General features: G+C 53.7%; 2 protein-coding genes across 2 annotated transcripts; both read left to right on the forward strand.

The window, feature by feature from the left end:
* The first annotated feature begins 4,787 nt into the window (after positions 1-4,787).
* Positions 4,788-6,771, forward strand: RBM7 (RNA binding motif protein 7). The gene is made up of 5 exons (XM_056509730.1): positions 4,788-4,966; positions 5,142-5,304; positions 5,825-5,927; positions 6,093-6,159; positions 6,379-6,771. The coding sequence occupies exons 1-5, from the start codon at positions 4,871-4,873 to the stop codon at positions 6,709-6,711; spliced, it is 762 nt and encodes a 253-aa protein (XP_056365705.1). The 5' UTR covers positions 4,788-4,870; the 3' UTR covers positions 6,712-6,771.
* A 770-nt stretch (positions 6,772-7,541) lies between these two features.
* Positions 7,542-12,383, forward strand: REXO2 (RNA exonuclease 2). The gene is made up of 7 exons (XM_056509731.1): positions 7,542-7,695; positions 7,799-7,882; positions 8,171-8,248; positions 10,036-10,147; positions 10,744-10,852; positions 11,062-11,115; positions 11,959-12,383. The coding sequence occupies exons 1-7, from the start codon at positions 7,564-7,566 to the stop codon at positions 12,086-12,088; spliced, it is 699 nt and encodes a 232-aa protein (XP_056365706.1). The 5' UTR covers positions 7,542-7,563; the 3' UTR covers positions 12,089-12,383.
* Positions 12,384-12,619: the final 236 nt, after the last annotated feature.

The following is a 12,619-nucleotide window of genomic DNA, read 5'->3' on the forward strand; positions in this document are numbered from 1 at the left end:
CTGAAAGCTGCACTTAATACCCCACACCTTTCTGAATCCTTTGTGTCATGACAGTCCCAGAACAATGGAGGCTGCTGGGGTCTGCAGCAGGAGCCCCCACTCCTCCCCTCAGCCCCACCACCAGTGCAGGGGTTCCGGGTGCCCTGTGCCCTTCCCAGAGCCCCAGCAGCACCAGTGGCACACAGCCCTGCTCTGCCTCCACCTCCAGCTTTTGCCTTGGCTGCTGAAGAACAAAGGCACTGGCATTTGTGTCCACAAACCTGGCTGGCTCCATTCATGGACACCTCAACCTCTGTCAAGCACAGCACATCTCCAAAGTGTTTCAAAAAATGGGCACTAGGGTAGAAAGGCTCCTCAATTCCCATGGAAATAAAAACTATGGGGTGGTGAGAAACAACACAGCCATGTCAGACCTAAACCCACAGGAACCTCAACATTCAACCTCTTCATTTGTCCCTCTTAGTACAGAGAGAGCAGAGAGACTCCATGCTAACCATAGGAAAAGAAAGTTTTTTACAAATAACCTGCAAACAATCCATAGGAGAGGAAACCCTGCACCTAAGGCAGCCTTTGCTGCAAGGCTCCACAATGGCAGTGCCCAAATCCACCCCAGCACAGCCCCAGCTCACACTGAGCTAGCTCTCCACACCTTCCACACCTCCCAGAGCACAGGGGTGTGTCTGGCACTGGAATGCCCTGGCTGAGTGTCCTGCTGCTGCCAGAGCTCTTCTCCAGAGCTCTGCACCTTCGGGCAGAGCAGAGACACAGGTTTGGGATGAATCACACCACGATGTGTAGGCAAAATCCCATTATTGGAAGCACTCTGAGGCACTGCAGCTCCTAGTCAAGTGCTGGGAGCTGGAAGCCATATTTATGAGTGAGATATATCCGCAGAGGGAGCAATAAACTGCAAAGCAAAGTATGAAGGTTTGCAGCAAACGCTGTAAAGTTTTACACTCCTGAAAACTGGGAATAAAAGATGTACCCATTTAAAGCAGAGTGGATGGAAAGGGTTTGCACAGGACTATAAAACAGCCTTATAATAGTTAATTGCTGCTTTCTTGTTGCAGCCCAGAGAAAAGAAGGGCTTAAATCCCGGCTGAAGAGTGGGAGCGCAGAAAGGAGAGTGAGAAGCAGGGAGAGGAGTGCAGGGAGTGGGAACCTTTTGTTTGGGATCCTCTACACCACGTGGAGAAGAGATGCCTTTTGTTCCTGGCACTGGGCTGCTCCTGCTCCCCTCTGTGGGCAGAGCCTCTGGAGACTGAGGCCTGGCCCAGGGGCCCAGCAGCATGGGCAGTTGTTAATTACATGTCATTTAACGAAGATCCCATCGATGCCCAGGCGACAGAGACTCAGCCAAACCTCTGTCCTGAGAGGAAAGGGCATGGCAGTGGGTGGATTCCTCTCACTCTGACAGGACCCTTGAAGCACAGTACTTCTGGCTATAGAAATACAGGAGAAAACTCAAAATGGTTTCTGCAACAATCGAAACAACCAGCTACCTTCAACCAACCCCCAGAGAAGCACCAGCACCCAGTGGTGCCCTCAAAGGATGCCCATCCTTACCACAGCACCTCCCCAGCCAGTGTTCCACGAGCTGGCTGCTTCCAAACCTCCTCTGGGACACCAACAGGAGCAACACCCCAAGGTGCTGCAAACACCAAAATACCCCCCCAAGCTCCCTCTGCCCTTTATAATCTCCCAGCTGCTGCACAGGTGAGGGGACGAGGCCAAGGTGCTCCCAATAGCCTGGGAGAGCTCCCTCATCCCTCTCCAGCCTCCTGCAGGTGCTGCTGTTTTCCCTGTGATCTCCCCTCCCCGCAGTGGCAGATTTTGTGCAATATCCAGGGAAGCAGAGCGTGCATTCCTCATGTAAACATCGAGGTGCTGTTTCCACCCATCAGAGCAGCACTTAGGTGGAGATGACAATGGAGCTGGCACATCCCTAATCACACACTTTGATTGAAATAAGAGTACGGGGGGAAATGGAAATCAGTGTCTGGAGCCAGGCTCTGGTGGAGCTGGGAGGCTGCAGTGTCAGAGCTGTTCTGGGTGCTGCCAGGAGCTCGGGGGCTCTGTTTGGGCTGACCTAATCTGGCCTTCTAGTGCCTGCAGGGAGCCTGTTTAGAGTTTTTACTCTTCACAGCCTGGAGTGACAGGACAAGGGAGAAAGGCTTCCCACTGACAGAGTAGGTTTAGAGCAGGTATTTTTAGGAAGATGCGTTTCCCTGTGAGTGTGGGGAGGCCCTGGCATAGGTGCCCAAAGAAGCTGTGGCTGCTCCATCTCTAGAAGTGTCCAAGGCCTGGCTGGATGGAGCTTGGAGCAACCTGGTCTGGTGGAAGGTGTCCCTGACACCAATCCCTGATTGGAATGTCCAATCCCAGGACATTCTGTGATTCTGTGATTCCCAGGACCAGGCAGTGCCAGGCTGGCAGTGAGGGCAAGAATTGCCATTCCTGCTCAGCGGCCCCTGGGTGCTGACAGTTTGTGTTTTTATTTCCTGATCATGTCATTCAGTGAACAAAATCAGGCTCTAAGGACTGAAAGCTAAGCTCTGCACTGCCAAATGCCCCTGGGTCAGCTTGCCTGGCCAGCAAGGCTCTGGCAGCGCCCCATGCCCCAGCCCTGCAGTAGCAGACAGCACTGACTGTGGCTGTGTTGTCAGAAGAAAACCTCTTTACCACGTTCATCTTTCTAGCTGACGTCCTTCTTATGCCTCACATGCTCAGCAGAGGGGCTGGCAGTGGCAGGTCTGGCTCAGTGAGGGGGTTTGTGAAGCAAATGCACCTTGGATCTGCACTCGCACTTACCAGTTTGACGATGATGCGGCAGCTCCTCTGCTGCCACTTCTAACGATGCATCCCTAAAAAAGCAAAGGCCAATTATATAGATTTGGAGTCGGTAATGAGCCTAAAACTGTTTGATCATTTTGGCTCCAGCTGGGCGAGTGGGAGGAGTGGGAGCTGCTGTGGGGACCTGCCAGTGCAGAAGTGCAGGGCTCTGCTGCCTCTTTGTGGTGGTGAGGGTGAAGGAGCTGCCACCACTGCATCCCCTCCGTGCTGCTCAGGAGGGGATAAATGTATATAGATATGTGTTTATAAATCCATAAAAAAGCAAACAAACCCCCCAAACAAACTCCCCAAGTAAATAAACCACCAAACCTTTTCTGTAGTTGAAACTTGCAAGTGGAATTGGTTGAAATTTCCAAGTGCCTGAGCATTAAGAGTGAAAACAGGCAGCCAAAGAATGGGCTTTTCCTCCCACAGCAAAAGTTTCTGGTTTTCCACTTGGCTCCTTTGAAGAGCAAAATAGTGACACAAACAAGCACAACAGAACCCCAAGAGCAGCCATGAAGTGGGTCCTGTTGTCTCACTGTGTGTTTTTCTGGCCTGGGCTGGGTGAGGCTGTGCCAGGCAATGCCTGAGCTCCCCCCGTGTCCCTGGCCAGGGCCGTGGCACTCGCACGTGGCACAAGCCACGATGGCACGGGCACACCACGCTCCCAGCCAGGCCCGAGGGACCCCGGCAGGGAGAACAGGCAGAGCAAAGGAAATGAGCCTCCAGGGAAATTAAGGCAAAGTGGAAGTCCTGGCAAAGCGAGGTAATAATTCCCTTTCTGAACGAGTGACTGTTTGGAATTTAACCAGGCGAACGCGATTAAACCAAATGGATATAAATTCTAGGTGCGGCGGCAAGTAATGAAGTGGAGAAAATGAACAGCACCCAATTAATGAGGAAATCAGATCTGCTGCAACGTGGGGGCATCTAATGAAAAATGAAGACTCAACTGCCCCTCTCAAAATTTTTCCAGATGGAGAATGCCCGTTTTACTTCCAGCATCTTCTGGGATGCCCAGGGGACTGCAGTGGCTGGGGAGAGCCAAGGATGCTTTGCAGAGTCCTTGGAGAAGTGAAATCGCTGGGAAGGCTGAATGCACTCCGAGGGGATCCGGCCACAGGAGCAGGGGGCGTGGAGCCCCCGGACAAAGGCGGCAGGACCTGGAGCTGTGTGATCCTGGCTCGTGACAGGGATGCTCTGTCGCGACAGGGGGCCACTGCACTAATGTATAAACTACTCCCTTACGGCAAATGGGGTTTATTGACAGTTATTAATTAGTGACAGTTATTAATTAATTCTGGGCCCACCCTGCCTGGGTTCAGCACCCGCAGCTGCCACCGAGCCGGTGCTGCCGAGGGCCCGGCCCTGCCCACGTTCCCTTTCCCATGCCTGGCTCTATTAATATTCCTATTCCTATTCCTATTCCTATTCCTATTCCTATTCCTATTCCTATTTTCCTATTCCTATTCCTATTCCTATTCCTATTCCTATTCCTATTCCTATTCCTATTCCTATTCCTATTCCCGTTCCCATTGCCCCGTTTCCATTCCTGTTCCTGCCCCCATTGCCCCATTTCCATTCCCGTTTCCACTGCCCCGTTCCCGTTCTATTCCCTATTGCCCCATTCCCGTTCCCATTCCTGTTCCCATTGCCCCGTTCCCGTTCCTGTCCCCATTGCCCCATTTCCATTCCCGTTTCCACTGCCCCGTTCCCGTTCCCGTTCCCATTACCCCGTTCCCCTTCCCCATTGCCCCGTTCCCCGTCCCCACTGCCCCGTTCCCGTTCCCATTCTCGTTCCCACTGCCCCGTTCTCGTTCCCATTGCCCACTTCCATTCCCGTTCCCCTTCCCATTGCCCCATTCCCGTTCCCGTTCCCATTGCCCCGTTCCCCATTGCCCCGTTCCCTCCCCTGGCCCCGCCCCCGCCGGAACGGGGCGGATCCTGCACGCACGCTCCGCCCCCGGTGACGTCACGCCGACCGCCGCGGGGGCGCAGCCGCTGCGAGCGCGCTCGTTCAGATCCCGGCGCGGCCATGGGGGCAGCGGCTGCCGAGGCGAACCGGACGCTCTTCGTGGGGAACCTGGACCCCAAGGTCACCGAGGAGCTCATCTTCGAGCTCTTCCACCAGGTACCGCCCGGCGCCCGCGCTGTGTGTCCCGGGGAAGGGCGCGGCGGGGGAGGCCGCGGCCGCCATGGCCGGCGGAGCTACGGCGGCCGCCGCGGGACAGCATTCGGCGGGGCGCACGTGCTCGGCGGCGGCCGCTGCCTCCGGTGTTTGCTTAACCCTTCGCTCCCGATGGCAGGCGGGCCCCGTGATCACCGTGAAGATCCCGAAGGACCGGGACGGACGGCCCAAGCAGTTCGCCTTCGTCAACTTCAAACACGAGGAGTCGGTGCCCTACGGGCTGCGGCTGCTCAACGGGATCAAGCTGTACGGGCGGCCCATGCGCATCCAGTTCCGATCAGGTACCGGAGGGACCTTCTCCAGTTTCCTAGAGGGAAAGTGAGCTGCTGTCAGCTGCCCTAGCCTGGAACAGAATCATGGTTAACAGGGTAAATGGCAGGAGCCTCTCAGCAAGGGTCCCTCATCTGCCAGCTCTGCTCCCCTCGCACCCTCCTGTCCTGGTGATTTCACCAGGGACCTTCTGTCCCTCATGGCTGGTGTAACCCCTTGGCTGAGCCTTCTCTTTGGGGTTTTATTGGTTATTCCTGCAGCACCTCTAAGATCTCTTTTAAATTTTCACACGAGCATTAAAAATCGCATCTGATAGCAGTTAAATGAGGCACATGGGCACAGTATCTCTGCCCTTTCTGCTGGGAATCAAGACAGTTGCAGTGCTTTGTTTTGGTAACTGGGCCCTGTGCTTTTGCAGATCACTGATGAAGCTTGAGAGCCAATTCAAAACGTGTTGGTTTTCTGCAAATGAACTTCACACTTTCCTTAACTGGTATTTGTGGGTCTCCTGAAGTATTTGTCTCTCCCCAGGGAGCAGTCACGCAGCCCAGGATATCAATCCATCCTGTTCCCAGCTCGGAGCTGCTGGCACCAACCCTCTTGGGATGCCTCATCCAGCATCCAACTGCAGCAGGTACGAGTCTCACCAGCACAGGAGTGTGGAATGGAGAGAGACATTGCATAGTTCACGGTGTTCACTGTGCAATTTGGTGTTTCTTTTGCTGTGGACAGAACACCAGCAGATGCCCCTAGGACTGCAGCAGTTGTGTGTTTAACTCCTGATGTGTTTTCCCTGCAGGTATGAGAGGGTTCCAGATGGCATGGCCAGCCCGGGGTTCCAGTCGAGCCTGCAGAGACAAGCGGTGGTACGTGCACACACCCACAGGCACAGGTTGTGGGAATGTACTTTTGGGGTGCTGAAATGACAATTCCAGGAGATTTGAAGCTCCTGTACAGAGGGGGCCGGCTGGGAGGGCTCTGGGTCCCTCCTGGTATCTGCAGTGTGAGTCAGGCCAGCCCAGGGTTTGGTTCAAGCGCTCCAGTGAGCGTCCCAAACCCAGCATCCTTTCCCCTTTGCCTTGCAGATGAACAGCGCAGCCCGGCAGCAGGCGCAGTTCGGGGGCAAATACGAGCAGGGCTTCGGCCCGCCCGGGTTCCCGCACCCGTTCCAGGCGCCGCCCGGCTCCCCGGGCCCGCGGCGCAAGGCCCGGCTGGGCGGCCACCCCTACGCGCCGGACGGCCGCCACGCGGGCCGGGGCAAGCGCGACGAGTACGGCTTCGAGGAGAGGCACGAGCCCGAGCCGCACTACCGGGGCGGCCGCGACGAGCACTACGACGAGCGGCACCGCGAGGGCTGGAGCTACGAGTACCGCAGGGACAGCTACAGAGAGGCCCGCTGGCACTCGGCGCGGCACTGACGGACTGAGGGCAAAGCAGGTGGCACCGTTTGTCACTGAGTACATGTATAAATCCCACCCCCCCAAAAAAAAAACCCAGTTAAGTCACATTTTAGTGTTTGAAAAAATACCAGCAGTGCAGTCCTGCCAAACTCTGGTCTCAGTATTAAATGTGTTAACTCACACACTTCAGGGTTTTACATGGGGTGAAAAAGCCACAGTGAAGTTTTGGAGAAAACACCATCCTGTCCTTGTGTCACAGAGAAGTACTGATAGAAGTTTTTTAGGAAAAAGGAACATTGTGTTAGATGGAAGGGTTTAGCATTTTATGGGACAGATGCTGCCTGGCATCTGCAACATTCCTCATTACATTTTTTATATGGTCATAGCATCACACAATGGTCTGGGTTGGTAGGTACCTTAAAGACTACTTCACTCCAGCCCCCTGCCAGAGGCAGGGACACCTTCCATGAGACCAGGCTGCTCAGAGCCCTGTCCAGCCTGGCCTTGAATGCTTCCAGTGATGGAGCATCCACAATTTCCATGGGTAACCTGTTACAGTGCCTAAGCACCCTCACAGTAAAAATTTTTTTCCTAATATGTAATCCAAACCTACTCTCTTTCAATTCCCCGTTGTCCATTTAAAATATTACAATATTATTGTGGAGAACATTAAAATCTTCCTGGGGAAAGCCCCTGGGTCAACATCCACGTTTGAGGCGGGGGCAGCGGAGCTGCTCCGTGAGACCGGTGACGGTCGGAGCGCTCCGGTCTGCCGCGGACTACATCTCCCAGCAGCCCTTGCGGCGTATACGCCCCCATGGAGCGCGGGCGGCGGCTGCGGGGGCCGCCGGGAACTGTAGTGCGGCGGCGATGCTGGGCGGCGGCCGCGCCGGCCTGGGCCGCCTGCGGATCTGCGGCGGGCGGTTGTGGCGGGGCCGGCGGAGGGCGGCGGCCATGGCCGGCGGCGACATGGGGCAGCGCATGGTCTGGGTGGACCTGGAGGTGCGGGGCGGCGGCGCGGGGCGGCGGGGGGCGCGGGGAAGCAGCGGACGGGCCGGCGGGCGCGGGCCCCGGGTGCGCTGACGCTGCCGCTCGCCCCTGGCAGATGACGGGCCTGGACGTGGAGAAGGACCAGATCCTGGAGATGGCGTGTCTGATCACCGACTGCGACCTCAACGTGCTGGCCGAGGTGAGCGGGCCGGCCGGGACCCCCGCCGCTTGCCGGGCTGCTGGAACAAAGGGAGCGGCGATGCCGGCCTGGGATCCGCTGCTGCGCGCCGGGAGCGCGGCACCGGCACCGGCCCCGGGCTGGGGCCTGCGTCACAATGCCCTTCGTGTCCCCGGCTGGAACCGCTCCCTGCTCTGCTGCTGCTGCTTGGCACCAAACTTTTACACGCTTCTAAACTTTTTTTTTTTTTTTTTTTTTTTTTTTTTTTTTTTTTTTGACATTACCTTTATGTTTTGCTCTCCCCGACAGGGCCCGAACCTGATCATCAACCAGCCCGACGAGCTGCTGGAGAGCATGTCCGAGTGGTGCAAGGAGCATCACGGCAAGGTACAGCCCGTGCGGGCCTGGGCCGCGGTGGGAGCGAGCTGTAGCTAATGCTGGGTGATGAGCCTGAGCAGGGACAGCTCCTGTGCCGGGCACCGGGCACTGCACACAGCGCTGAGAGACCCGGGACGCTGCCTGGGCTTCTGCTGGGGAGCCTGCCTGCAGTGTTTTGCTCTCACAAATCATCTGTGCCACAGTTCAGAGTGCACTCAGGGATCCTTAGCCTTCACCTTCCAGCTTGCCTGAAGCAGCCTGTGCTTTACAGCCTGGTTTCTGATAATTTGGAATAGTGCTGGGAGCCTCTTCCTGCTCTGGGCGAGGCTCCTGGAGCAGCCAGGGGACCAGAACAGGACCTGCCAGTCAGGGATGTGCCACTGGCTCACATCTCCCGGGGCAGGGGCTCAGCCCCTTTCCCCAGTGAGTAGTTGACCTTTGGGGTTTGGTTCCTTGGTCCTCTCACAGAGCTGCTGGCCACCTCCTGCCTCTGTGGGAGCACTGGTGCTGGCTGGGTTGGGTTCAAATTCTGCCACCTCCTCCTGCTGAAGTCTTGAATAAAATAATTCAAAATAATTTCAGTGTGGAAAAGGTGAAGCTTGAATGCCTGAGTAAGAACAGGTGCAGAACAGTCCAGAGCCAGTCAAATGCAGATTTCTTCCTGTGGTGCGTGTGGGATTAAACAGGCCTGTAAACACTGGGCTTTTGCCTGTCCCCTCAGCGCTGTGAGCCTTGTGGATTTTTTCACTGAGAGCTTCACTTTTGCAACAAGAGATTATTTTTAGTTCTTTGGGCCACTAAAGAAAGGTTCTTCCTTGCCAGCAGCAGGAGAACAAATGAATTTTCCAGTCCCTGATGATGAATTGAAATTCAAGTTAGTTTTCAATTAAGGGCTGAAGTTTTAAGACATCCATAACCCCCCCTCTTCCCCCTTCGGCATCTTGCTCTCCCTGGGAAGAATTAGCAAGAGTTTGGGAAATGAATATTAATTTACTGTGATGGGTGCTTTTCCCTGCTCCAGTTGAGGATCCCAGCTCGGCTTCAGCTCGGGAGTGGATTGGAGATGGTAGCATGCGTCCTTGCTGCTCCTGAGGAGCTACTTACTTTTAATTGACTAAGAGAAGAGAAGCAATTAGAATATAGATGAAAATGCTGCCACATAATGAATTTTTTAACCACCACTTGGATCTGTCAAGTAGATTTTTGCTGCACAGTCGTGGAAATATATAGCGTAGCCAGATGGAAATAAATCACTGAGAACACTTGGAGAGGATTTGACATTTAGCTATTGAAAAAAAAAAAAAGAAGGGAGGAACTTTCCTGATTTATAGGAATCTTGATGAACCCTGAAGGCAGGATGCTGTTTATTTGTGTTCTCTGGTACCTGCTGCTCCCTGCTGGGGAGGTGAGTGCCTCTCCTCAAACAGGGATATAAAGGCATGTAGCGCTCTCCTGGCTCAAGGATGTGCAGGTGGATAAACAACACCTCACGTCTTGGTAACTGAAAGGAACTCTGAGCAAAGAAATCAAAAGAAGGGAAAGAAAAAGCCCCAAACCCCACAGGAAGGTCAGTGCTGTCAGGGCTATTCACTTGCCTTCCCAAGCAGGAGGTCCCTGGGGAGAGTAAAGGCTGGGGGTGCCCCAGAGAACTGAGTTCAGGGGGTACCTGGGGAACAAACAGCACTCGAAGGGTTGACCTTTCACTGCAGAGTTAAACATTTACTTGAGAACTGGAGCATTCCTGGCAGTGTCTGTGACAGGGTGTTTCTGATTTATGACTTGGCTCTCTTTTGCAGTCTGGCCTTACTAAGGCTGTGAAGGAGAGCAAGATCTCGCTGCAGCAGGCAGAGTACGAGTTCCTGTCCTTCGTGCGGCAGCAGACGCCCCCAGGGCTCTGTCCTCTCGCAGGTGAGGCATCTTCTTCATCTTCTTCATCATCTTCATCTTCATCTTCTTATCTTCTTCATCTTCTTCAGCTTCTTCATCATCCTCCTTAACTACATTACTACATCACCTGTCCTGCATTCCCAGCGGGATGCAGGGACTCTGGCACATGTGGCAGGACTGTGTTCCTGTTCTGTGCTGTGTCTTCCTCCGAACCAAAGGCTAAATAAGGATCTTCCAGGTGTCCTGTTACTCAGAACTGCTTTCAGAATTTCATATATGATCTTGGGACAGGTGCTGAGTGAAATTAATACCAGTGGCCACTTTCACTTGGCGAAAAATCCGATGTTGGTGTAATTCTTTGATATTTATCTGTGTGACACAAATTGTGGGAGTAGTAACTGAGGAATTACTAGAGGTATTAGTGTTAAACCCCGTGTGATCCTGCAATGAAAATCTGACAAACCTTTACAATCATATTTGCTAGAAAATGGGATAAATGAGCTGCTTGTGAATGGCTTTTCTTCCCCTGTGATCTCTCCCAGTTCGCCCCGCCTGCTGCTCGTTTCCATGTTGCTCTGTAGCGTCTTTGAAGAAACATCTTGTTTGTGTCTTTGTAGGTAACTCTGTTCATGCAGATAAGAAATTCCTTGACAAATACATGCCGCAGTTCATGAGGCACCTTCATTACAGGATCATTGATGTGAGCACTGTCAAGGAGCTTTGCAGGTAAATGTTCCCCCAATTAAGTGGTTTGAAAGATATCCCTGGGATGCCCGTTTGTGGTGCAGATCACAGCAGGGGACTCGCAGGGCTGTGGCTTCTCTGGGTGTCAGTGAAACCAAGGTTCCTTCACCCGTGTGACAAACCCACAGCAGCCACCAGACACGGTTTTGAATTCAGGTTTTCTTTTTAAGTGACAATTTTTCTGCTCACAGGCGCTGGTATCCAGAGGAATACGAGTTTGCACCAAAGAAGGCGGCTTCTCACAGGTGAGCTTTGTGCCTGTGTCTCTGACAGGGAACTTGTCCTGCAGGGAACTGCTCTTCCTGAGCAGGATATGGGGCTCCCTGTGAATTCCAGATGGAGACTGTGTGCTTCTGCACCATGTCAGATACTTGTATTCTCCTGTCCAAAGCCTAGATAGTGTAGGGAAAGGGATTATTAAAATCCAGAGAACCAGAAGTTTCCTCAGCCCTTCTGATTCTCTCTGCTCTTCAAAGTGCATGTTTGTTGACCATGCAAACAGTCATTAATGGGGGTTATCTGCCCAGAGGTGGTCACAGAAACACAGAAATTGAGAACTTATGAATGGAGGGTGAGAGTCCTGCTCCTGCCTGTTTCCTGAGCTTGGAATGTGCCAGAGGTGGTGGGAAGGAGCCAGGGAACCTCTGTGGCTCCTCTCTGATGTGCCTGTGCTGGGCAGGAGGGAGGCTCTGGTACCCACAGAGGAGGAGGAGGTCTCTCCAAAGTCGTGGTTGATGTGCTGCTGCATGGAGGTGAGCCCTGAGTGTGCCCTGGCTGGAGTTGGGCAGCTCTCTGGAGCCCTTGGCTCTTCCCTCAGAGTGAATTCTTTCTGACAGCCAATGCTGTAGACTGTTGGTTTCCAGCAACTCTGTCCCAGGCTGACATAAACTAATAAGCAATGTGTTACTCCCTGGCATGGTGGCACCACTGGACTTTTATTGCTTCCTTGAGACAGTGAGGGTTATTTTCATTTCTGACAGATGCACCTTCCATGTGCAGCAGTTTGGTTTCCTTCAGCCTGGTCAGCAGCATTAGGATCTGGGCATAGCTGGAGATGTACTTTGAAACCCTCCTTAATTCTCTTTCAGAGCACTTGATGACATCAGGGAAAGCATTAAAGAACTCCAGTTCTACAGAGACCACATCTTCAAGAGGAAAACGGATGAGAAGAAAAGGAAACTGATTGAGAACGGGGAAAGTGACAAAGCTGCCAGCTGATTTCCCCTCCCGCCACACCAGCCTGTAGCACACACTAGATGCGTCTCCTGGTTCTTCTTTGTTTGCCAGTCTCTTGGGAAGCTGCCCCCTGGGTTACCTTGTTTCTTACCAGCTGTTCACTGCAGACAGAAGCCTGAGCTGCTGCTGCTTTTCAGTTTGGGTGGGGAATCAGCACGCTGGGCCCCAGCAGCGCCCGGGTTCCGATGTTCTAGCTAAACCACGCTGTTTGATACTCCTTGCACCTGCTTTTAGGTGCAGCCTTTCTTTCAAACACAATAAAACAGGTCAGTTGAAAGATGGTGGTTTTGGACAGCCTTTCTTTGGTGCTGCCAGGTGAGCTGCTGTTCCTGGCCTCCCCTGGGCTGTCCTGGAGCGGGAGCTGCTGGCCCATAAACCAGGGGGTGTAATGGAGCGGGGTGTGTGGCTCCCAGGCATGTTTTTATTATGGGCATTAATAATAATGGCCATCCAGGGCTTCTCAATCCTGCTGATTGTTGGAGCACCTGCTCTGCCAACCCTGGGAATGATTGT

This window comes from Oenanthe melanoleuca, chromosome 24 (assembly GCF_029582105.1).
Source record: "Oenanthe melanoleuca isolate GR-GAL-2019-014 chromosome 24, OMel1.0, whole genome shotgun sequence".
NCBI classification, from domain to species: domain Eukaryota; kingdom Metazoa; phylum Chordata; class Aves; order Passeriformes; family Muscicapidae; genus Oenanthe; species Oenanthe melanoleuca.

Bases quoted from the DNA above. Each gene is read 5' to 3' on its own strand.
- REXO2 (XM_056509731.1), top strand. From the start codon at position 7,564: ATGCTGGGCGGCGGCCGCGCCGGCCTGGGCCGCCTGCGGATCTGCGGC. The intron at 10,148-10,743 runs GTGAGGCATCTT...GTGTCTTTGTAG, and splicing joins AGGGCTCTGTCCTCTCGCAG to GTAACTCTGTTCATGCAGAT. The intron at 11,116-11,958 runs GTGAGCTTTGTG...ATTCTCTTTCAG, and splicing joins AAGAAGGCGGCTTCTCACAG to AGCACTTGATGACATCAGGG.
- RBM7 (XM_056509730.1), top strand. From the start codon at position 4,871: ATGGGGGCAGCGGCTGCCGAGGCGAACCGGACGCTCTTCGTGGGGAAC. The intron at 4,967-5,141 runs GTACCGCCCGGC...TCCCGATGGCAG, and splicing joins TCTTCGAGCTCTTCCACCAG to GCGGGCCCCGTGATCACCGT. The intron at 6,160-6,378 runs GTACGTGCACAC...TTTGCCTTGCAG, and splicing joins GCCTGCAGAGACAAGCGGTG to ATGAACAGCGCAGCCCGGCA.